The 26,324-nt window shown below is 46.1% G+C and overlaps 1 protein-coding gene across 1 annotated transcript in view; it reads right to left on the bottom strand.

Annotated features, from left to right (window-relative positions):
* Positions 1 to 15,924: 15,924 nt before the first annotated feature.
* Positions 15,925 to 26,324, bottom strand: part of AMN (amnion associated transmembrane protein) — a 73,969-nt gene continuing 63,569 nt past the window's right edge. The window contains exons 11-12 of the mRNA XM_054970180.1: positions 20,225 to 20,345; positions 15,925 to 18,851 (exon numbers count right to left, since the gene is read on the bottom strand). Coding sequence (XP_054826155.1) covers positions 18,753 to 18,851; positions 20,225 to 20,345 — 220 coding nt within the window. The 3' untranslated portion in view covers positions 15,925 to 18,752. The remainder of the gene's footprint in view (positions 18,852 to 20,224; positions 20,346 to 26,324) is intronic.

A 26,324-nucleotide genomic window follows, 5' to 3' on the forward strand; every position in this document is an offset into this window, starting at 1 on the left:
GGATCCTATAGTTCCAGTTAGCTAATGGTGGAGCTCTCTGCAGGCAGAACATGCCTCATTTGTTGGCAGAATGTCGTGCTGTTAGGGAAATGGAATCAAAAGAGCCAACGTACCATATATTATAGTTTACCCTACATAATACTCCCAGAGCCAGGTTTTGGAGAGCTAACCTCGCTAGCTGCTTTGGATGGAGTGATGAAAATGCCATTTATCTTTTGTATCAGAAAACTGTTACTTACAGAGAATCTTTGTTCTTCTTAGAGCAGGATTTGGGTCTAGTAGCGCCTTAGAGACCCAAATAGATTTCCAAGGTGTGAGTGTTCAAGAGTTAAAAGTGTCTGATGAAGGGAGCTTTGGCTCTCGAAAGCTCGCACCCTGGAAATCAGGTTAGTCTCTAATGTGCTACTGGATCCAAATTTTGCTCTTCTACTACAGAGCAACATGGCTGTCCTCCTGAAACTTTGTTCTTCTTAGTATCCTATAAAATTCATTATCAACTTTTCTACCTACTTGCTGTTCCCTGGAAAGGAAACCATTTCATACCATTTTTATTGTGAAGGAATTCAAAGTGTAACTTAATCTGAATGCTGTCCCACTTGCGTTCACCTCATTGGACCTACTCCTTGTCTAGTTCTGAATAAATGGACATCTGGTACTTTTGGAGGAATGACCTTGGTTCTAAAAATGACTGAACAGAGTTAGGAGGGAGAAATTTGTATTTATAGATGTCTCGAAAGCAACCAGGTTATAACCTCCTCTCAATAGGCTGCTTGATTAAATCAGAGACTCAGAGAATTAATTAGAGCAGCATTGTTTGAAATTGCACCATTGACACTCATCAAACTATTGCAATAATCCTCCTTGGGAAGGACAAGATCAGCAAAGACAAGTGTTGTTCCTGGAAGTTGTGGGTCTTCTTACACTGCACAAGTAGCACTGGTCTACATACTGCAAATCCTGCATGGAAGCATGAATGAGGTAGGCAGCACCTTTCATCCGTGCAGTAGCTTCAGTTGGCATATCTGCTAAAAAAGTATGCAAAGTATTGCTGCTAGTAGTGGTTAGAATTTTGGGTTAGGACCTGGCCGGGGTCGGGTGGGGTAATGGGATTCGAATCTCTGTTCTGCCATGGACCCCTCTCAATCTTTCAGTCTACTTCTCAAGCTTGTTGTTTAAACATTTCAAACATTTAAACATTTCAAACAAACATTAAAACTGTTTAAAATATGATACGGTTTTGTTTTCTCGGCCACGTCAGACGCTCCTCTCCGCAGGTCCGGGAGGAAGCGCCTGAGCAGCCTGACCAGGCGGCTGATCTGCGAAGATTAGCCCCCAGGACTCCCAGTGAGGGAGGCTGGGTCCAGAGCGCTGTGGGAAGAGCCCCCTGAAACTGATGCAGGGGGTAAATTGCCCGTTTGCTCCTATGGAGGCTGGCAGACGTGCGCGGCACCTCGAGCGGCAAAGAGCAGAACTAGGCGAAAGCCTGTAAGTAAGCGAATCCCTTCTGTTATTACAAGCGTACGTGAAGGATTGGTGGGATCTGAAGCTAAGAAGGCTCGGGTTTCTTCCCCCTCACTGAGTTTCAGAACTTGGTTGGCGGTCTCCCCCCACCTAAAATGGCGACAAAAAAGCAGAGTCCCACTTTGGGCAAGGCAATCTCGGCTGTCCTGCAGGGAAAAGGAGAGTCTCTTGAGGACTTAGTGAAGAGGTCGGTTATCGAAGCCATAAAGCCCTTTGTTGACAAGTTAAACGAAACGGATCAAAGGGTGGGCTTAATTGAGAGCGAAGTGAAAACCATTAAGGAAGTAGCGGGGGGGCAGAGAAGTCTGCTCGGGAAAATGCGTCACTCGTGAGGGCAATGAACAAAGAATTAAAGCTGGTGGAGAACCAGCTGATCGGGCTACAAGTGGAACGAACACAGACAATTTTGCGCCTCCAGAACGTGGAAGAGGAGGAAAATGAGGATTTAAAGGATCTTGCCTCGGAATTATTGGCGACACCCGCGAGGGAAACTAAAGAAGAGGCAAAAAGCGCCATTTTGGAGGTCCGTAGGGCTTCTTCAAAATATGCAACGAAGCGTCAGCTGCCTCGCGAGATCATCATTGATTTTTCATCTAAGAGGATCCAGGACACTATCCTATATAACTCATACAATGCAGATCTGGACTTTTTGGGGAACAAGGTCAAGATACTGAAGGACGTTCCATTTTTAGTTCAGAAAAGAAGATTTAAGTATAAAAGGTTTGCAGCTCTTCTGAGGGAATGTGGAATAAAGTATAAATGGCTATTTCCGGAAGGTATCTGGTTTAGTTACAAAGATCAAGCTTACAAGATAATATCAGAAGATCAGCTAAGGGACTTTGAGGGCAAAAACCAAGAATTTCAGCAAGAAGCCAAGCAAGAAGAAAAGGACTCGAAGTCTGAAGGGGGAGGGGAGGAGGGAACGAGCACGGCGGTTGCAGCTGTTCAGAGAGAACTGCGTCCGAGGCCCGGGGGGGGGGGGGAGGAAGATTTAATTTGGATTGTAATTTGTATTTTGCAAGGTCAACCATTCCATCAGTATTTTACAAAGTTTTAATACTAAACAATGGCAGTATGAAGGGAAAGCATTATTTGTAGTGTAGTGTTGTTATATGGTTTTTTTTCTTTCCTTCCCTCTGCCCCCCTTCTTTCCCTTTGTATTGTTAGCTATTGTAAGCAATTAAAAATAAAAAATTTTTTAAAAAACTGTTTAAAATACAAATATGTATAAAATATTTAAAACAAAACATAAACACACAAACAGGGAGGAGGGCTAATACGAGATACTATAATCTCAACAGCTTTTAGTCTTGATGGACTGAAAGGTCTGATTCAGTATAAAGCAGATGCATGTGATTTGCTATATTTTTTTTTTAATGTCAGCCATTTCTTTACTGTCTCCTCCTTGGGCACCACATTTTAAGAGTGATATAGACAAGCTGGAACATGTTCAGGGGAGAGCAGTGAAGATGGTGAGGGGTCTGGACACCAAATGCAGTAAGGAAAGGTTGAAAGAGTTTGGTATGTTTAGCCTGGAGAGGAGACGACTGAGAGGTGATATGATAACCATCTTCAAGTAGTTGAAGGGTTGTCATATAGAGGATGGTGCAGTTTTGTTTTCTGCTGCCCCAGAAGGTTGGACCAGAACCAATGGCTTGAAATTAAACCGAAATAGCTTTTGGTTAACATTAGGAAGAACTTCCTGACAATTAGAGCGGTCCCTCAGTGGAACAGGCTTCCTCAGGAGGTGGTGGGCTCTCCTTCTTTGGAGGTTTTCAAGCAGAGGCTAGATGGCCACCTGACAGCAATGCTGAGTCTGTGAACCTGGGCAGATCATGAGGGGGAGGGCAGGAAGGGTTACACCAGTGCTTAGTTCTTGTGGCTTTCTTACATACCCAGGGTAATGCCAATCGCCACCTTGGGGTCAGGTAGCAATTTTCCACAGGCCAGTTGGCTAGGGATCCTGGAGGTATTTTGCCATCTTCTGGGCATGGAGCAGAGGTCACTGGGGCAGTTGGGGGGGGGAGTTGTGAATTTCCTGCATTGTGCAGAGGGTTGGACTAGATGGCCCTAGAGGTCCCTTCCAGCATCTTCCAATCAATTCTATGATTTTACGAAATCATAAGACTCCTCTGTGACTGTCAGCCTTAAGGTAGACTATTCTTATTCCCATGCTGATGCTGTCTCACAGTCTCTACCCATCTATTGGCACAGAAAGGACATGGTTGCTACAGAAAACAGAGGTGAAGATTCTCAGCTCCCAGAAAAATGGGCAAGCACATATGCCCCACTCCAGTGTGTCCAGAGTGATGGATGTATCTGCTACAGCTCAGCTTTTTCAGCCCCTTTTGCAGCAGTCATTTTGGGCGCCTCTGTGAGCAAGCATGGCCTGGGTTTTCCTGCAAGGGACACCAGCACTCTGCTTTGGAGGAGTGGGGAGTGGGACCAATTGCATCCCTTTGGGGTGAGGTTACCTTGTACAGGGTGTCACTGCTAGTTGGAGCCTTTTCGGTGTCACACGATGTGTATCAACAGAAAGGAAACCGATAGCTCATCAGGGCCTCCTGATTTCCCCAGACAGGCCCTCTCCCCTTTTGAACCTGTCCCGAGTCCTTGCAACATTTCTTCTTGGGTGATGGAACGTGTCTCCCCCAGGAAGAGAACAGAATGTGCTTTGTTAGCAGGCTGACAGAACTGATCACTGCTTTAATTAAAATCTTTTCAGCAAGTGACCTTAAGCTCTCTCCGCTGCTGCTAATGCATTTTGAATTAATCCTCACTTGCAGAGGAAATCCTGATTCCCAAATACCCAGGGGCTAACCTGGCCCTGATTTATGCCGACCGAAAGTGTCTTCCTGTTGTCAGACTTTACATTTTGTCGTGTTTTCTCTGACACCTCATCTCCTTCGATCAAAACATCTTCCTGAGACTCAGACTAGATTTTGCTCTGTCGCATTTGTAGGAGAATTTTCTTTTTTTCCAGTGAAACTGGCTGAGAAATGGTATTTTTGCTGCTGAGCCGGGCAACTATCCCTGTAATTATTGTTTTTCTTTTCTTGGCCCATAGCTGAAGTCCTTCTTCAGCACACAATAAATATGTTTTGCTCTGACACTGGAAACCACAAGATATAGAATAAAAATGCAGAAAGGAAGATTGCAGGAGGGCACTGAAAGGACTGTTTTGGATAGTTAATGCAATCTTGTCCCATAGGGCTGCCAACTTAAAAAAAACAAAAACCCTGCCTCTGCCTGTAGCCATAGCATGCAGTGCAGAAGTTAACCAGGTGAAGCTTTTTCCTGGTATGGAAATAAAACAAAGAGTAGCACCTACTGCTTAATGTCAAGGCATGGGAGCAAGATCAAGGATTTATCTACATTCCCTACAACTAGGTTTGTCAGCCTCCAGGTGGTGGCTGGAGATCTCCTGGATTTACAATTGATCCCCAGACCACAGGGATCAGTTCACCTGGATAAAATGACTGCTTTGGAGGGTGGATTCTATGGAATTATATCATGCTGAGGTCCTTTCCCTCCCTAAACCCTGCCTTCTCCAGGTTCCCCCCCCCCCAAATCTCCAGGAATTTCCCAGCTCGGAGCTGGCAACCCTACCTACAACCAGGGCATTTTTTCAGCTGGAACGTGGTGGAACGGAGTTCCGGCACCTCTTGAAAATGGTCACGTGGCCGGTGGCCCCGCCCCCTGATCTCCAGACAGAGGGGAGTTTAGATTGCCCTCTGCACTGCTGGAGCGGCGCGGAGGACGATCTAAACTCCCCTCTGTCTGGAGATCAGGGGGCGGGGCCACCGGCCGCGTGACCATTTTCAAGAGGGCAATTTAAACTTTAAAAAACTCCCCCCTTGTTCCAGCTGACCCAAAGTGACATCATTGTGTGGTCTTAAGTTCCACCATTGAGTTCCACCCCCTCTTTTTCCAGAAGAAACGCCCTGCCTACAACCCTGCATTCACATAGCATGAAAAAGCCCACAGCTGATCTCTCAAATCCTATATAAAACCTGTTTTGAACATAATGAAGTGGAAAGCAAGTGCTGTTGGGAAGAGAGTTCAAGAAAATATGCACCAGACCCCCCCTGCCCTCGGCCAGTGGTACCCAGGGGGGTACCACTTGTGAACCCATTTGCTCCCATCCCACATTGCCTTCTCAAAGGTGGTCCCCGTACCTGCCAAACTGCTCTTTCTGCTTCTCTGAGTTGAAAGAGCAGTTTAGGAATGAAGAGCAAGATCTTTTAAAAAGGCGGAAGACAGCTGAAAATGGCAATTGACTCTTAGCCCCAAGAAGATGATGATGATGATGATGATAATGACAACTGAGGTTATATACCACTCTTCTAGACAGGTTAGTGCCCCACTTAGAGCAGTGAACCAAGTTAGTGTTGTTATTATCCCCACAATATAGCTGGGGAGCTGGGGCTAAGAGGAGGGGCTTACCCAAGGCCACCTGGTAAGTTTGTGGCAGTAATGGGTTTCAAACCAGCAGAGTACTGATTTTCAGCCCAGCCACTTAACCACTATGCTACAGAAGCTCTAGTTAACTTCAAGAGGTGATGGTAGGGATACCAACCTCCAGTGGGGTCTCCTGGAGTTAATTGAGCTCCAGATGACAGAGATTGGTTACCCTAGAGAAAATGGATACTTTGGAGGGGGAACTCTGGCATTATACCCTGCTTAGCTCCTTCCCCTCCACAAACCTTGCCTTCTTTAGGCTGCACCCCAAAATCTCCAGGGATTTGCAAACCCGGAGTAGGCAACCCTGGTTGGTGATGGTTTCCTCCAATCATTTATTGAAACTGTATTGGGGTGTGCATGGAGGAAATGGTTCTTTCCATGATGGGACAGTCTTGTGTTAAGACTAGTAAGGTCTTTTCATTTCTTCTTCTTCTTCTTTTTTGGCCAACTGTAGATTAGGAAATTCCTTGAAATTTTGGGGATGGAGCCTGGGGAGGGCAGGGTTTGGGGAAGGAGGGACTTCAGTACAGTATAATGCCATAGAGTCCATCCTCCAAAGCAGCCATTTTCTCCTGGGGAATTTATTTCTGTAGTCTGGAGATCAGTTGTAATTCTAAGAATTTTCCAGGCTCCACCTGGAGGATGGCATTGGCAACTCCATTAATAAATTCTACTGCTACTAGGGCTTTCTTCTTTTGCTGCTCCAATGGAGCACAACCCTTCCCCTACACACACGGACATAGCTCTGGTCAGGGCTTATTTTCTGGGGAAAGAGGTGGTGGAACTCATTGGGTAGCCCTCGGAGAAAATGGTCACATGGCTGGTGGCCCCGCCCCCTGATCTCCAGACAGAGAGGAGTTGAGATTGCCCTCTGGGCCACTGGAGCAGCACGGAGGGCAATCTAAACTCCCCTCCATCTGGAGATCAGGGGGCGGGGCCACCAGCCATGTGACCATTTTCAAGAGGTTCCGGAACTCCGTTCCACCGAGTTCCTGCTGAAAAAAAGCCCTGGCTCTGGTGTAAAGCCGATTATTTGAATCTGCATATGGCAAATATCTTCTACAACACCATGCATATGTAACCTCCCGTGAGCCAGAAGGAAGCAGGGCAGTAGAAAAAGGCCCACTAGTTGGTTATGTCAGCATCACGTGCCAAGTTAACTCATTTACCATGCTTATCACAAAAGCTGGCCTCCAAATCAGAGTGAATACCCACCCGACTTTTGTGCTCTTTTTTTAACTTGAGATTTATTCCTTTGACATGCACTTCCAATGTAGGCCCCTTGAAGTTTATAACACTCCACGTTAAAAGCCTATGATTTAGATGCTCAAGAGAAACTCACAATCACATTGTTTGCTCATTTGCTTACATATTTATATCTCACTTTTCTCTCCAACAGAGACCCAACATCATTTTCCCCTCCTCCATTTTATTATTACAAGAGCAAACCTGTGAAGTAAGTTAGGCTCAGAAAGGAAAACTGGTTCAAGGTTACCAAGTGAGCTTCCATGGTAGAGGAGGAGTTTCATCTTGGGGCTCCTCAAATCCTAGCCATTCACTTTAACCCCTGCACGATAGTGTCTCTCCCCTACAGGCAAAGTTTCTTGTTAGTCCCAATGCACACACCCAAACAGAGTTGCCAAGCCTGGTTGGGAAATCCCTGGAGATTTGGAGGTTGCTGTAGTGTGTACAAGCAGCCTCTAGGGGACAGCTTTCTGCTTTGTGTGTTCTTCAGTCTTGGCCCTTCTGGGCTCCTATAACAAATTGGAGGTTGCTGAGGCTTGACTGAGACTGAGAGGTTGACTAAAAATGCAGGCTGAGCCTGAGTGAGAGATGAATAAAACCCGTTATTAATATATAAAGCTGGCGTGTTATGGCGTTCAAGATACAACACGGATGGAGCCTGGGAAGAGTAGGGTTTGGGTAGGGGGAAGGAATCTTGGTAGAGTATAATGCCAGCATAAGGTCCAGCCTCCAGAACAGCCATTTCTTCAGGGGAACAATTCTCTGTCATCTGGAGATCAGTTGTAATTCCAGGAGATCGCCAGCCCCCACCTGGAGATTGGCGCCAAACCCAATGTAACCATTAAATGAAACCAAATCACATCACTTGCCCAATTCCATGGGAGAGCTGGGCCCCTAGGATTTTGTTTCCCAAATAAGAACAGTCCTTCTTCTTTAGACCAGTGGTCCATCTAATCCTGCATCCTGTTTCACACAGTGTCCAACTGGCAAAGGGAGATTTGGGTGTTACTAAGTACCTAGGGATGTTCAAATGCAGGATTTTACGTGTGGTCCTCAATTCACGTGCTCGGAGCATGTGAATACTGTTTCTATGGGAGCTGCCTTTGTGTGATTGCATCCTAGGCTTGCCAATCTCCAGGTGATAGCTGGAGATCTCCTGGAATTACAACTGATATCCAGGCCACAGAGATCAGTTGCCCCGGAGGAAAAAAGGCGGCTTTGAAGGGTGGGCTCTATGTAGGGTTGCCAGGTCCCTCTATCCTCCCGGCGGGTGCACATTGGGTGCATGTCAACGTCACTTCCGTGAGTGACGTTGTGCCAGACGCAAGAGCACTACCACGCTCTGCATGGGGATGATCCAGCCCATTTGGGGCCCAAATCGGCCCCAAATGAAGAATGGGAGCGGTCCCACAGCCAGCGCAATGATGTCACTTAGAGAAGTGACATCACCATGTTGGGCATGTGGCAAAAGCACTCCTGCGCTCTGCACGGGAACGATCCGGCCTGTTTGAGGCCCAAATCGGCCCCAAACGAAGCATGGGAATCCTTCCGCAGCCAGTGCAATGACATCACTTAGAAGTGACGTTGCCATGCCAGGTGGGAGCACACGTGTGACATGTGCTCCTGAGTTGCCTGCTGGTGGCGGGCAAGCTCCCGGAGCATGCCCCCTCCCACTGATCCCCCAGCGATTGGCAGACAAGGGGGCAAATCCCCAGGAGTTTGCCCACCACCGTTGGGCACCTGGGAACCCTAGCTCTATGGCATTATACCCCATTGAGGTCCCTCCTCTCTCCAAACCCCACTCTATCCAGGCTTCACCCCCAAATCTCCAGCAATTTCCCAACCTGGAGCTGGCAACCCTATTGCATCGACAAGTGAATCCGGAGGGGAAAGTGCCAATTCAGCTCTGTTTTCACTGTGAGAATAAATAATGTATCCTTTAACTCACCTATTTGCATTTTTAAGATGTGAGAAAATGTCAAGATCTGCATTTTAATGAATGGATATAGGGGAAACTGGGATACCTTTAGCAGTTGAGAAGGAACTGTTATCGAACGGGTGAATGTATTCACATGGAGCAAATTGAAGTCTGACTGTGCGAGTGAGTGCATGGAAAGTTGAAGGGGAGACATGTGAAATGAGGTTCACTTGAGCATCTCTAGGTAAGGTGTCTTGTGTAGGGATGTGCGCTTTGGGTTTCTGATTTGGGTAAAATACCCGAATTGGACCCGATCCATAAAGATTCAGGATGTCCTAATTAGGGCATGCTGGCCCCAATTCAGAAATCCCAAATCAAAGCTTTCCGAAGCATTCGTAATGCTTTGGAAAGCTTCGGTGCTGAGTTTAAACATCAACCCACCCCCAGCCAGGGCTCCCCAGCCCCAGCCCCAGCCCCCCATCCCACCACCACCACTTACCTTGCAGTCAGTGGCAGCGGTGGCTCCAGCTGTCCCCGCCGCCCTGCGGGGCCGCAGAGCAGAAGCGGAGGCGGAGAAAGCCCTTCCTGCCCCCCAAATGGCTGCCGTAGTAGCCATTTGAGGGACAGGAACGGCTGGCGGAGGCTGCTCCAGCCCTCCCCACTGCCCTGCAGGGCCACAGAGTGGCAGCAGAGGCGGAGCCAGCTCCAGGCCATCGCAGCCAACTTGCTGCTGCCGCGCTGCCACCGCTGCCGCACCACCACCACCACCACATCACCGCTACTGTTGCAGCCCGCCACGGCGGTGGCACAGCACGAGCCCGCTGCCCAGCTGATCACCCTTCCTGACAGCCAGGTATGTGGGTGGGGGTGGAGGGGTTGCCCCAGGAGTGGGAAGTGGGGGGGGGCGTTGCTCCCTCTCACTTAGGTATGCTCTGAATATTTACGGAGCATACCAAAGCAAGTATAAATACCATAATTCTGAAGCAGCTTGCCGCTTTGGAATGATGGTATTTCCAATCCCCCCCCCCCCCGCTTCAGGTAAACCTGAAGCAGGAAACCGGAATCTTTTGGGGCTGCACACCCCTGGTCTTATGTAGAGAGACTCTTTGACTCTTGAAAGCTTACACCCTGGAAATCTTGTTGGTCTTTAAGATTCTTCTGAATTTGTACCTTACAATGGCCAACCACTTGCCCTAGACTAACATGAAAGAACATAGAAGCCATAACCTTCTCTGATGGTGACTCCTACCACTGGTATTCAGAGAAGTTTGCTGCCTCTAAATATGGAGGTTCCCATTAGTTACCATGAGGAGTAGCCATTGAATCCATGAATCTGTCAAACCCTTTTTAGAGCTCATAACCATCACTACGTCCACTGGCAGTGAAGTCCACGATTTATTTACCTGTTGAGAAGTACTTCCTTTTGTCCATCCTGAATCTCCTACTCATCGACTTCATCGGGTGCCCCCAAGTTCTAGGATTACGGCACTTGGGCAGCCCTGTCCTTTCCCCAAGGACATTGCAAACGTGATCTTTGTTGTTTTTCCAGCTCGCATTTATGCCAGTAAACCAGCCTGTGCAGAAACTGTTGGGGGAGGGAGATATATCGGATCTAGCCAGGAAACATATTGGAAGACAAATTCAATTTTTGCCAGAACATCTCCAGTGAGCCATTATCCCAGAGACAGGTGTGTAATGCTTTTAAATGCTATAGAGTAGCTGTCACATTCTGGCAGGGCTCATGATATATGTCAAAATGAGTTCCAAAGTCATGGGGAAATGAAGAGGGCTCCTAGCTGCTATCACAAACACAAACCGTCTTGCCTCTGCAGCCTGCCTCCCAGCACTAAGGTGCCATTGTGTACTCACTGGTTGCATACAGGGACGATTTAGTGCCTGGCCATTTTAAATTCAAACCTTCTGTTGAAATGCTCAGTGTGAGAAAAGAGCTACTTGTGTTTGGGAGAAACAGAGAAGCCTTTACCGGATGCTGTTATCCACCCAAACCCCGCTGACAAACTCTATGCTCTAGTGCTGCCCTTAGAAAAAAAAGGAGTCCGGTGGCACCTTAAAGATTAACAAAGCCGATTCCAGCATCAGCTTTTTAAAATCAGAGCCCACTTCATCAGATATACTGGAGTGTATAAATGTAGCTAAGCATGACCTACCCTTTACAGAAGTTAAAGAGTTCTGCAGATCACACTCCACCACCCTGGATTAGATGTTTTGTTTGCCCTGCTCTGCTCATCTACAGTTGGTGTAGTCCTCATTCTACTCCATATGGGTTGGTAGCACTTTGGTCATTGTTTCAGACTGGCTTCTCTTTGCAATATCTCCTCACACCTGCCCATTTATTGCTAACTGCTATGATGTAGTGGTTAGAGCAGGGATCCCCAATGTGGTGCCCATGGGCACCACTGTCCCTCCAACCTATTTCCTGGTGCCCGTCAATTGTTTTTAGAAAGTGGTTGGAACCAGGAGGGGCTTTTGCCCTGCAGGGTTTCTGATAGGTCAATGAAGATTTGATTGGCTGTGCAGATTTTTAAAAATATTGCTTTGGCAGAAGCTGCCACCACAGCACAAGGATCTTCACTGTACTACTGAAGATAAGATGTGGCAGCCATTTTGTGGCTGGTTCTGCCTCCTGCAGCAGCCATTTTGTGGCAGCCATTTTGTAGCCGTGCCTACCATACTGTATCAGAATTCCAAATTTCCCCGCAAGCTCCAAAAAGGATGGGGACCCCTGGGTGAGACTGCCTGATGCTGATCTAGAAATACCCAAGTTTGAATCCTCAGTCTCCGTATCTATCTTATCAGTAGTTTGGGGTATATTTGGGAATCCTGATCATATCTGGGATTCTCAGATATATCAGTATGAGCAGTCCTGATTAATCCTGAAAATATTCTTGATTAACCAGGTCCACCATTTCAAAGCAGCAGCTTGTTTTTCTTATTTTCACAATTCCTGGGCAAAAAAGGGGAAGGGGAAGAAGGCAGTTCTTACAAGCGAATGGGGGGAGCTTAATTGTCTGTCCAATCACTATTATTTCATGTGATCTATGAGAGAATGATCATGATTCTGTGAGAACTGCCTTGCCTCCTTCCCCGCTCCATGGTTTTTGTGGGGGGTTTTGGCCTGGGGAAGCTGTACAGAGAGGGGAAACAAGATGCTGCTACTGACTATAGATTTGGGGAAGATTTGTTTTTGGAATGTGGGACTTCCATTGTCTGCTGTTAGGTTGGTTCTTTTGGGATTGTCTAGTTTGGCATTGGTTCTGTTAGGCTTTATAGGGTCTTTCTGATCAGTGGTTGCTCTCATGTGTTTGGCCAAGGATTCTTTGCCCTGGAGAAAGCATTGAATTTCTCCCCCATATGTAACAATGGAAAGTAGCTGGGATCTCTTTGTTCAAGGGCCCATAAAATTGGACCCCTTCACCTATTCTTCTTGAAAATTGGCAAGGTCTTTGCACTCCACTGCAATTTTGGTGTAATTTGCTTCAAAAACAATCCCTCCAGCCCCCTCCCCCACCCGAAAGATTCCCCCATAAGGAGTAATGGATGACATTAATTTCAGAATCCTGAAAAAAAAAGATCCTAATACAAGTCGAGTATAACAGGACTCAGATATCAGGAATACCAATATATATGGCTTTCCTGACACCTGCATCCCAAAAAATACCTATTTTTGATTGCCCATTCCTAGTTTAGGCCCTGCATGTAGATTGGCAACCTTTGTTATGTATATGATGGGTTACATTTTCCCTTTCTCGCTGCCTTTTTTCATGGTACTAACACATTTATTTGCCGACATCAGGAAACCACTTGGGGAATCCCAAAGAAGTCTATAAAAAGCAAATGTCAGGCTCCAGTAATCTGAAATGAGAAATCGGAGAATTCTGGCTGTTTTAAGTAAAAAGATTGAGGGAGAGGTATAGTCACCAAGAAGTCTGCCTGGAGAATCCTGATAATCTCTATAAGAGGAGCCAACGGAACAGCACATGACTTTGAAACGTATCTGCGGCTGTGTGGAGGCTATTTCTCAAGGCACACAAATCACTGCTTGGCTTCGTATGCAGCCCTCTGATGCTGAGCCAAGCACAACAAGGGAAAATATGTGAATTTTTCAAAGCTTTCATGGAGAAAAAGCACCTGCATTTTTGTGGACTGGATCTTTAAGAGTGTCTTGATATATGACTACATTTTGTTGGCAAGGGAATACTTCTGGCAAAATTTCCTGAAAATGTTGATGTGGCTTCCTGCTGCATTGCTGAAAACGCTGTGGAATTGCATATGAACCCTGATAATGTCTTGGATCCACTGGAGCGTTTCCGTGGATGGAGAGATTTCTACCCCTGGAGAGCAACTTTCTTGCCTCCCTCCTTTGAAGGCTAAAAATCCCCCTAAAGTGCTGCCCCTGGGAGACAAGTAGTGAGACCAGGTCTGTAGATACCAGGTACCAAAGTCACAAAGAGTTTCTGGCAAATCCTCAAGTGGCGCATTTGGCACAGTGACATCGCTTCCACGTATTTGCTGGAAGTAACATCACGATGGCAGGACGCCAGATTTTCAGGCATTTTCCACCACTTGCCTGCTGAGTGGTGATGGGCAGAGGAATGGGAGACCTGGCCTCCCTACTAGTCTCCCAGGGATAGTATTTCAGGGGGCAGTTTGGTCTTCAGCATATGGAAGGAGGCAAAAAAGTGGGTCTCCAAGGGCAGAAATCCTTCCGTCCACAGAAACGTTCCAGTGGATCCAAGAGAATCCTAAAGCATCATATTTGTCGTGCTGATGTCACTTCTGGGTATTTTCTGGAAGTGACATCATGCCATTGATGCAACACTGTCCCTCCCCTTTCCTCCTGCTGGTCCTTCTAGGCTGAAAGCAAACAATAGACCTACCGTGGTCAGGTCTAGATGACCCACAATATTAACAATACACCGTACAGCTGTTAAATAACATACATATGCCAAAACTTTAAACAAAATATATGACATTTATCTAGAACAGCTAGGTGTTGATGCATTCAATTTGCAAGCAGCATATATATCAATACTAATCCACAATCAATACAATGGAACAATGACAGATGAGGGCATCATTTTCCAAGTGGCAAATGCCACAGATATTAACTGCACAGAAGGTCGACCACCACAGAGAAGCCCAGGCAAACAAAAGTCCAAGTGTAACGGAGACCAAGCTCTCTTCTCATCTATATTCCTTTCCCGGAGCCCAAAGCTGAACACAAGCTGACGAAGTGATGAGCCCACAGTGGAGGTAGTGGACATGCTTCTAGGTCCTTCTAGGCTGGCAACTCTACAGACAGGGGACCCCAAAACAGCATTTGGGGCTGCAGCAGGAGGGGAGAGTTGAGAACATCACATACCATGAGTGGCAAGCTTTCCATCTGAGGAAATGCACTAGGGGATCCAAGCCAATGTCTTCCACAAAGACTATGGTCCATCCACCCAGTAGTATCTACTCAAACCTTCTCCAGCAACCTTTATTTATGTCACATCGTTTATACTCCACTTTTATCCCCAGTCATTACCCAAAGTGGCTTTTCTCCTTTTACCCTCAGATCAACCTTGTAAGGTAGGTTATGCTATATGTGCGTGACTGGTCCAAGGTCACCCAGAAAGCTTCCATGGCAGAGTGGGGTCTTCCAGATCCTACTGTGATACTCTAACCATTAACCATTACACCACTCTAAGGAGTGGTTTCATCTCAGGTGATCACAGCTATTGTGTGAATGGGCCTGAATCCTTTCTACAAAGAGCTACTGACTAGCCAATCGCAAATATCATTAAGACAGCAGAGCATTTATCTGTGCACTGCTATTTTAATGATATTTATTGTGATTTTAGTTTTATGCTCCCATGTTTTAAATTTTATATTGTTGTAATCTGCTCAGAGCCCGCTTGTGGGGTGAGCGGATAAATAAACAAATAAAAACCCAGTGAGCCATACGGGTCACTGGCGATTTAAACCCAACCCTCTCACTTCCACTTACTTGTTACTGTCTCCACTAGGCTGCACGGGCCAGATGATGACGCCATGACACATTCTGACAGCATTGCACACTATATATTAAATGCAATGGGCGCGGTCAGTATTACAAAGCAAAACTCAGTGTCCTCATAATATCCTGTTGACATAGCATCGACACGGGCAACGGAGGTGTTTTCCACCAAGCTGTTTGAACAATGAGATAGGAAGTTATGCCTCAGATGGCCATAGTACCTGCCTTTCCTGGGGTGCCGAATGCTTCCCTGTCCCCCCCCCCCTTTAACTCTGCCTTCCTTTCCTGAGGTACAAATTCCTCCACATCCTTCCTCCGTAACTCTTCCTTTCCTAGACTGCCAAATGCCTCCCTGTGTTCCCTCTGTAATGTCAGTATTTTGGGAGAGGCGAAATGCCTCCCTGTGCTTACACTGAGAGCTAAGCTACAAGAGACGAATTACACGAGGACACACACGTGAAGGGAGTTGCGGTGTTAGCTGGGAAGCTGAGTTTTAAAAGAGATCAGAAGGCTTTGTCAATTTCCTCTCTCTACAGAGCCAGGGAAATTGCTGCTCAGAGGATTTGTTAATTTCCTCTTTGCCTCATAGAAGGGGAGGTGAAACTGACAGGGCCTTCCAGAGGCAAAGAGGAAATTAAACTCTCTGAGCAGCCATCTCCCTGGCTCTGTAGATAGGGGAAATTAACATAGCCTTTCAATCTCTTTTAAAACTCAGTTTCCCTGCTAACATTGCGACTTCTTTTACATGTTCCTCCTCTTGTAATTCGTCTCTTGTAGCTTGGCTCTTAGGATGCCAAATGTTTGCTTCCACTCACACTGCAATGAGAATTTAAATGGTCCTTATCTGAAATTTATCGGTACAATCCTTTGGGCAAGGAACACGGTCTCTCAAAGTTTCATCCGAGTTGGATGGACAATAAAAAAATGCTACAGCCGGACATGGATTTCCCCAGTGGAAAATGAAAACAAATGAATGCAAAAATGAAGAAAGTGTTGGAAATAAAACAGAAGCAATATTCAGTCAAGCCATCCAGCATGACCCTGGGCGGGAGAGGGGAGAATGTGGATTTGAAATAGTAGGATGTAAACAGGAACGGAAGAAGAAGGAAGACAAAGAGGAAGGTAGGAACAGGAAATGGAAATCGTTCTCATGAGTTTGTAAGAAAATAGGATGCTAGAAAGGCAATGGGGAGATGAGAATGCACCTACTTTCGTAATTTAAAGCCTGAACACATGAAGCTGTCTTCAGTCCATTGGTCTACTAAAGTCAGTATGGTCTACTCTAAGTGGTGGCAACTTGCCAGGATTTTAAATGGAGGTTCTTCCCTTCCCCGAATCCTTTTAGCTGGTGATACTGGTAACTGTATCAGACAGCCCCACTCCAGCACATATTTAGCACTTTCATTTAGAATATCATTTCTCCAGATTCAGACCTGTGATGAGAAAATGTCAAATTTCTGAACAGACCCAGACTGTGAATTCTTCTCTGTATCGCTAGAAACACTAGCTGCTATCCCATTGATCATAAGCACTTTTGGATTTCAATGGCTAAACTGTAAACTCCCCATTGAAATAAATGAGATTAAAAGATCTCAGATAATATTGATCATATTACACTCACTGTTATGTTAGCAGTCAGATTCTCATACTAAAAGAGCAGTTTATGGATATGAAATATCGTAAAACACCTTGCCAGAAGTCCCAGACACTGCCTGGCTCCAGGCAGAGCAGATGCCAGCTGGCCTGGAGACTGGAAAGTTACCAAGACGTGAGTCATAGGGGAAAGACTGACTGAATGACCCCCACACCCCAGAGAGAATTAGAGATAATGAGGCTCCCTTTGGAGATTCCCAGCTTAATCCCATCAACACTCTTCTGTGCTTCCCCTTTACCTATCTTACCTGATCAGGCTATTCAGCGAACATGAACGTGTTTCTGTCCAGGTAGTCAAGCCATATTTCTGCCTACAAACCATCCGAGAGAGTAATCTAATCTTTCCTGCTTTATTGTTCCACCTCTAGAGACAGCCATCAAGCAATTGTTTTTGGCTGCAAGACGTCAGCCTTGCCCCAAGATATGTTTTGCTTTATAACTTGGCTGTCCAGTCATGTGCTCAGTGTGTGTGTCCCTGGATCCATATGCATATGGAGCCATATGGGCTCAGATGTGTGTCTGAGCCCTCTCCTTCTCTTGGTGTAGTGGTTAAGAGCAGCAGGACTCTAATCTGGAGAGCCAGGTTTCATTCCCCAATCCTCCACTTGAAGCCAGCAGGTTGACTTGGGTCAGTCACAGCTCTCTTGGAGCTCTCTCAGTCCCACTCACTTCACAGGGTGATTGTCGTGGGGATAATAATAATACGCTCTGTAAATTGCTCTGAGTGGGCATTAAGTTGTCCTGAAGGACAGTATATAAATCAAATGTTGTTGTTGTTATTCTGTGAAGCACTGGTTATTTTGCTGCTCCTCCATGAACCTCCTTCTTCAAGATGGGTGTGTATAGCCTTCCTTGAAACTGCTTTTCCATTTCCTCACTGTTTTCTTAGTTAGCTGTGTGTATGCTGTGTGTGATTTTCTGTATGCTTGCCTTTTATTTCTCTTTTAATAAAGAAATTTTTGCTGTAGAACCTCTGCCTGTTTATTTGAGAGTTCTCTTAGGGAACAATCCTGGTATACATTGGTGGAAATCCCAGTTATACCCTCTTGCTGCATCTCCTTGAATTCTAATCCCCCCAACTCACAAAGAGACCCTCTCTATTTGGGTAATAGTTACTGCTTGAGAGTTGAGAGAACTGGAATGGAACAGGTACATGAGTGATGCACAGTTAGATTTAAATATTTTTCTTGGGATAAGAATTCCTGCTGGATTTGGGTGAATTCTAGAAACAATGACAAGTACACTTGCAAACCGTTATCATTCCTGAGCGCTGCACAATAACTGATTTTAGTCTTCCTGTAACAAAAATTAGCAAATATTTTAAGAAAGGTAAATGGCAAACTGACATTGGGCACAATCCATCAGGAAAGTTTTAGGTGGGTAGTCATGTTGGTCTGCAACACAACAACAAGATTTGAGACCAGAAACACCTTAAAGAGCAACAAGATTTTCAGGGAATAAGCTTTCGAAAGACAAAGCTCTGTTTTCAAGGGTCAAAGTTCCCTTAGATCCAGAGGAGTTAGCTGTGTTAGTCTGTAGTAGCAAAATAGTAAAGAGCATCTGACGAAGAGAGCTGTGGCTCTCGAAAGCTTATGCTACAATAAAGTTGGTTAGTCTTAAAGGTGCTACTGGACTCTTTACTAAAGTTCCCTTAGGATGTACTATTTCAAGGGTCAAAGCTCCCTTTATCTAGTATCTGGAGAAGGGAGCTTTAATTCTTGAAAGCTTATACCCCAAAAATCTTGTTGGTCTTTAAGGTGTTACTAGACTCGAATCAGGAAATTCTTCAGCTCTAGCCTACAGAAATAAATTGGATATTCCTTACAGTTGTCCTGGTGAATGAGATGAGCCTACTGAGACAAAATTGCAAACAAAAGCGGTCCAGGAGGAATTCGCTACGATGTAGGGTTATCTTCACAGGATGGCTTTCTTTTAAGCCTGAAGTTCTGTTTCATCATATAAAGGATTAATGAAATAAACCTGGCTATTTTTGCTCCCCATCTCCCCCATGGAACATGCACCGTCCAAAGCCTGGAAGAGAGAGAGAGAGACCAAAGAGTTTAATGCAGGGAGAGAGAGCTTAAATATTTGAAGATACAACAGATCTTACAGGTTAGGATTAATCCATGCTGTTGATGCACCGCTCATATAACATTTCATAAAGCTGCACTGAGGGCTATTCATATGCAGTGCAAGCAAGGACCACCCATTTCTTCATTAAGAAAACCCAAATTCTTTACTCAAAATATATTGTGCATATCTGTGATACGCATGCAGAATCACCCATGCGGCATTAGCCATTGCCCTAGTCTAGTTTGACTCTAAAGAATTACTCTCTCTGTGTTTAGAATTCTCCAGTAAGGACCATGTCATGAAAGAAAAGAAGCAGACATGGATGACGGTAATGTGAAAGTTGGGTTGCCATGCCAACTCCAACCTGGGAAATCCCCAGAGATTAGGGGAGGGGGGTTGGCCAGGAAGGATGGAGCTTTGGGAGGAGAGGGAGGTCAGCAGGGATATGATGCCATAGAACCTGCCCTCTAAAACTACTACTTCCTCCACGGGAACTGATCCCAGTAGTCTGGGGATCAGTTGTAATTCCAGAACTCCAGGTTCCTCCTGGAGGTTGGCAACCCTGCTTGGAAGAGGGGCAGATAAACTTTGCAGGAGGTAGCAGCTCAAATGTCTGAACCTTGGAGGCCTCTTCCTTCTCTCCACCTCCCACACTGGCCTTTGGGCACAAACTATCCAATAGCCAGCAGGCGTAAACTTCCTATATCCAGCCGCCTCTCTCTTCCCCATGGCTTATGCTTCAGAAAGGAGTAATTTGCTATCTAGGGCTTTCTAGGGACAGCAATGAAAAGGTGAATAAATGGGAGGTGCAAAAAATACTGGTCTTTTCAGCAAGCCAACTTGAGAGTGGGCTATCATGTGATAACAGTAGCTAGCAAACTCTTTTCAGTTTATTCAAATACAGCACTAGGACAGCTTAACAAACCCTAAGGTGGTAGCAAGAGCCCCCCCTCGTCCCGCCCCCAGTGTCTGTCTCCTCCTGCCATTTTTAAAAAGTCTACTGTTTAAATGTCTCCCCAGGCAAACTGACTTAAACTTTTGCCCCAAAGTTTGGCGATTTACTTGGAATTCAGTAGCCAATAAATTATTGTATTAAATATTACTTGTTAAAAACATGCATTCGCTGCCTTTCTACCCCACTCCCACCCATGGTTTCTCTGATCAAGTTACTTATACAATATCCACATTTCAAGAGTCAGCTGGCTTACGTGGTAGTATGTGCGTGGTCTCTCTCTCTCTCTCTCTCTCTCTCTCCAGGGAGAAATATAGACAAAAAACACACTATGTGAAATTGTGTTTAGACAAAAAATGAGAAAGACAAAAGTTTTTACCGCAAGGTTGGATGGTGTGTCAAACATTGGATTATCAAAGCCTTTGTCCACAGCTTCTCCGAAAGAATCCAAGTCCTTCATCCGCTTCCATCGGGAGAGCATTGGTACAGGGGGGAAAGATCTAAGAGAAGACACTCATTAAATTAGTCCAGCGATGGGAAACATGCAAGAGTGCCTGCAGTGCTGTTCTGGTAAGCAGTTCCATTCATGCCCCTAACGGGTCTTGCATCGAAGGGGCTGTGCCAACGAATGAAAATCCTGGAGATTTGGGAGCCAAGCCTAGGAAGGATGGAGTTTGGGGAGGGAAGGTTGCCCAACAGGGATGTGATGCCAGATACCTTTTGAAGCTGCTATTTTCACCAGGGAAACTGATCTCTGTAATATGGAGACCAATTGTAAGATTGGGCAAATTTCAGCTCCCTCACCCCCCACCGGAGGTTGGTACCCTGATCTGGTTAGATCAGGCAAGCCTGAACTCATCAGATCTCAGAAGCTAAGCAGGCTTGGCTTTGGTTAGTAATTGGATGGGAGAGCTTCAACAAAGACAAGTTGCAGAGGCAGGCAATGACAAACCACCTCTGTTAGTGTCTTGCCATGAAAACCCCAGCAGGGGTCGCCAAAAGCTAGTTTATGACTTGATGGCATGCACCACCACCTCTGGAGGCTGGTAACCCTACAAATGGGTGTGGCTAAACAGAATGAGCTGGGTCTAACGACTGTTCTCCACCTGAAGAAAAATAGAGACGGGAGTTGGCACATATGTTCACAAGCTGGAAAAGGCACTTATATATCTGAATGTAGCTCTTCTGCACTGCAGTACTTTCAAGAGGATATGCATTTGCTTGGACAACCCGAATAAGGAAGCATTGGTTTATAGAGATGGGCACGAACAGCAATACGAACAAAAAAAAGCCATGAATAGCCCAATCTGCTGTTCACGAACAAGCTGTTCGCGAGGCCCCATTCTAAACGAACAGGTGGTCATTGCAAGCCTCGTTCGTTGCTGTTTGTCTTGCTGTTTGTCAAGCCAGACAGTTTGGCACCTGCAATCAATTCTCTTGGCAACTTAGGCAGGGATTGTCTGAACTCTGTCTGAACTGCTGTTGCCCTGGAAACCCCAATCTAAGCCCAATTTAGCTTGATAGGCAGGTCTTCCTTTCAAGTGTGGAGCTCCAAATTTGTTACAAGGGAGCAAAGACCAGGGGGGAGGGGGCCTCCTAGCTCTGACTTTGCAGACAGTGGAGAGGGAAAGAGACAGTTGCTGTTGGCATTTTGATAGAGAGAGTGCATTGGGGCTTGAATTTTCTTTGTGTGTGGTGGGATAGGGATCTACCCCTTCAAGTTCCAGGGCTGCTGCCAGGCTCTGGGCCAAGCTATTATTTATTATTGGTACCTTTCCTGGTGCCTGCTCAGGTCAGGTTTCTGGGAGTGGTGCAGAAGGGATCTTGACTTGGATGGTGGCTCGAGGAGAGCCTGCTGGCCCCCATGAACAGCCAACCACGAACATGTTCGTGAACAGGGCCATGTTCGTGGTTGTTCGTGAGTCCCTGTTCGTGGATGGCAACGAACATCATGTTCTTTTTTTCTCTGTTCGTGCCCATCTCTATTGGTTTAGCTGGCTTGGCATCTAGTATGCACATACCCGCCTTCCCTCCATGAAGCTGCCTGTTGAGTCAAGCCAATGAGACAGACCATTAACCCAGTGGTAATGTCCACTCTGACTGGCAGCAGCTCTTCGGGGATATAAACAAGCTGCTACCTGATCCTTTGAGCAGGAGATGGTGGGAACCGTACTGGGAACTTTCTGCATGCAAATCAGATGCTCTGTCACTGAGCCATGGCCCCATCCCCTTGTACATACTTCTTTAAAGTGTGAAAAAAATGCCAGCATTGTTAGCATTAGCTTTAACCAGTATGGCTTCTCCCAAAGCATCTTGGGAAGTGTAGTTTGATGAAAGCACTGAGAATGCCTTTCATAGGGCTACAGTTTCCAAAGCCGCTTGATGTTTTCAATTGCAGATATGCACTGTCTTTTGCCCAAGGACCCTTGAAACCCGCAGATGACACCTTGACTATTATCAGTTACCTTGGGAAGAGCAATGGCTGAGCCCTGGGATTTCGCTAGAGGGCTTGTTGACTGCCTTTTTGTCCTCTTTGCCATTACTCAACTGGTAAACAAATCAACAAGTGGAGCAGAGTTTGGTTATCACTATCCCAAGATGTCTGATCAGATAAACTGGCCCCAGGTGTCAGGTTTGGGTCTGGGTTTCGCTGCTTGTAAACTGCTTCCCTCCAAACTCTCTCCCTTTAAAAAAGAAAAAAGGGGGTTTGACTTCAAAAGCATGGCCGGTTTCCTCACTGAGAAACAACACTATATTTCTGGCCATGAATGTTTGGAGGTTTATTTTAGAAATTAAACAACGCTCTTCTTTTATTGCTAGGGAACGCTAATCACCCTGACACCACCAACGAAAACAAGCAGAGCCCAAGAGCTTTGCTGCCTGGTGGAAAAAGACTAGCGCTAATGAACAGGAACAGCCGAAGCGCACAGAACATGAAGAATCGGGTTGCCAGCTGGTGGAACACACCAAGAAAGCACAGATTACCCTGGGGAATGCACAGGAAGAGCTTTGGGGACTGCAGGTGGAAGCTTGCCAGGGGCATGCATAGCCACAAACAGTGTGACGCCCACGTGAAATCTGCAGCATGTGCTGATGTAGTCCACGGAGACTGCAGACCGGCACTCAGCAATCAGTCAGTTTTGGGCACAGCAATGGGGGGAGGTCAGCAAAATCCCACCATCTCTCCCCCTCAGCCTTTCCACTGCTATTCATCATTGGCTGATGTGGAAAGATTCACGGGAGCGCTTGCTTCCACGCCAGAGTGACACCTTATTTGGCTCTCATTGCTACAGCAAATACAAAGGCACAACTCTGCACAACGATTCTCTGCATGTTTTCCCCTCTCACCAGCCCCCTACCTCAACGCGGCTGATCTGGCCACCTGGACCCATGCCACAGTAACATCCAGACCAGACTACTGTAATGCACTTGATATCAGTCTCCCCTCAAAATCCACTCAGAGACACCAGTGGGCACATCATGAACTAGATAACGCATGCATACTTACTCTACTCCTGTTCTGCAGTCACCTCATTGGCTGCTCATCAGTTGGTAGTGGAGTGTGCCCTCAAATCATAGCTGACTTAAAGCAACCCCTGGTGGGGTTTTCATGGCAAGAGACTAACAGACGTGGTTTGCCATTACCTGCCTCTGCAGCTCTGGTCTTTGTTGGAGGTCTCCCATCCAATTACTAACCAAGACCAACCCTGCTTAGCTTCTGAGACCTGATGAGATCAGGTTCACCTGGGCTATCCAGGTCAGGGTGCTCATCACTTACCTGGCTAAATTTAAAGTATTAGCTAAGCCCTTCATGGCCTTGGTCCCTCATATCTGCAGAACTGCCTCTTCCCTATGCTGAACTACTACAGTTTTTCCTCATCTGAGCAGGGCCTTCTGCAAATGCCAATCAGCAAATGGGCAAGATCAACAACTGCCCATACGTGTTTTCTCTGTTTTGTCCCCCGCCTTATGGAATGGCCCACTTGAAGATGCCAGGAAAGCTTCCACTCTCTTGGCATTCCGCAAACTAAAAAGCCAACAGACTCCCCTAGCAAAAGGATTCAGAATTAATATTTACTAATATTAATACTCAATTCTTCTGCTAGGGGAGTCTGTTGGCTTTTTGGCTTCTGTACTCTCCCCCATAAGCCTCTTACTAGTAGTTATTCCGCAAACTGTGCAAAATGGAATTGTTCAAGAAGCCTCTTCTACCTAGCTAATAGGATAGTACCATACAGAATAGTCACAGTGATGGAATTCCCACTGCTGGTACTGCCCCACTGCACAGCCTCCCTTAGCACTCACTCTGCCTCCCCCAGATCAAAAGAGCCAGTGGGGCAACAGCCCTGGCATGCTCACATGCAGAAGCACTGCAGGAGAACATTAACTTGACAAGTGCAGTGTGCGCGCTAAATGAAAACGAGGCTCTTGAGTTTTAATCAAAACAAATTCCATCTTCACGGCAGGGGAAAATGACAACTAGGTTAAATTTCTGGCTTCTACGCAACACATTCTTGCCATTAACTCAAAGGAGTTTTTTTTTAAAGTTAGGTTGCTTTCCCCCACAAATTATTTGGGCAATCGTAATGGAGATCCTGCCCTCAGCCTCAGAGATCCTAAGGTCACAAATCAGCAGAAATGCTGAGAAGGGCAGAGCCCCCCTAAGATGGAAGACGGAGAGTGGGCAGATTGCCTAAAATGAAAGAAGTTGCCCAGTAAAGGCTAATGTCTCCTCTAGGGCTGGCTGCCAGTATCAGAGAAGATGGTTTTGCTGGCTTACATGCTGGTAAGTCCCAGACCCCTCCAAAGACCACCTCCCATCCCCATCCTTGAAAGAACTCTAAGGAAATTAATTAAGGCTAAAAGCAGGGTAAGGTGTGCCCTTTTAAGAAAAGGACTCTTAAAGTACCATGCTAAGTAGAGTGATACTGTTCTGAGCCCACTGAAGTCAATGGGCTTAGAAAGGTGTTTAGGATGGCACAGTATCAGAATGTGTGCATACACGTCTATTTTTCCCTGCCTCCTCTTTCTTCCCCACCGAGATTCTCTTATGGCAAGTTTTAAGATTATAAGATCTTCCTAAGACTGACCAGTCTTCTGGTACTCTGTAAAATGCCCTCCACATCAGTGGCACCATAGGAATCAATGAATACCATCTTCACCTTCTTGAAGAGAAATGGCATTCTGCGAGGTAATGCTGAGAAGGGCAGAGCCCCCCTAAGATGGAAGACAGAGAGTGGGCAGATTGCCAAAAATGAAAGAAGTTGCCCAGTAAAGGCTAATGTCTCCTCTAGGGCTGGCTGCATGAATTCCTCTAGGTTGCATGAATTCTGCAACCTTAATTTATGCTCATTAGATTTGCATGCATTTTTCATAATTTCTTCTGCTCCTGAAACTCCTGGGGAGACTATGGGCCAAGCTACACATGCCGAATGACACTTGAATGGCAATTGTATTTCTCCCTGTTCACTTGCCCTCCACTCAATCCACTTGCCGTTCAAGTGTCATTCGTCATGTGTAGCTTGGCCCTCAGATGGGCTGTGAAGACCTTTGACTGAGGGAAAGTCTACTCAATATTACCCCTTGCAGTCTAGTTTCCAGGAAGCATCCCATTAATCATACATTGTCAAGCCTCTCCTTCACCTCTTAAGGACTAGCAGCTTGCTTTTTACAACATTGTAGGTCCAGATTCTTAGGATACTGAAATCTGTGTCCTCGTTGCCTAAAATCAGAGCTGCTGTAGCACAGTGGTGAAGTGGTTCAGCTGCGAATCTGTCATCTGCTAGTTCGAATCCCACTACTGTCATGAGGTCCGCAGGTGGCCTTGGGTAAGCCACTCTTCTCGTTCCCAGCTCCCCAGCCATACTGTGGGGATAACAACAACACTAACTTGTTCATCACTCTGAGTGGGGCACTAATCTGTCTAGAAGAGTGGTATACAAGTGCAGTTATCACCATCATCATCATCATCATCATCACACAGCACTCTGGTTAAAAGGCTCCTACTACTGTGTGTGTATGGACATTGTGAGCCAACTGGTAGTTCTTTGCAATTTGGTCCGCACGTCAACATTTGCCTGTGATTATCGAACAAAACATGTTTGAACAGGACAGCAATCCTGAGTGACAATTAATCCAGTTTTCACAGAAAAGGTCAGGGTGGGAGGAACTGCGGTTTTATCCCTTCTGAATCTTGAGCCAAGCACTAATACCGCCTCAGAGTGGTTTTGCTACATTAACATTTCCAAAAACGTGCACTACCAATTAGCCAGTTTTATTTCCTCTCAGAAGTACTTACTCTAAACGCTACTGAACCGAAAGAGGAAAATCACCGGCTCAATGATTACTGGAGAAGACTCAGTGCACCACTCAGGGTGGGGGACGAAGGCATGGAAAATCAGTCTACCTTTTCCCTGGTGTGCTAGTTTTCTATGGGCAGGGATTTTTGGGGACATGAGGGGAATGTCCTAATGTGGTTC

Source organism: Eublepharis macularius, chromosome 2 (genome assembly GCF_028583425.1).
Source record: "Eublepharis macularius isolate TG4126 chromosome 2, MPM_Emac_v1.0, whole genome shotgun sequence".
In the NCBI taxonomy this organism is placed as follows: Eukaryota; Metazoa; Chordata; class Lepidosauria; order Squamata; family Eublepharidae; genus Eublepharis; species Eublepharis macularius.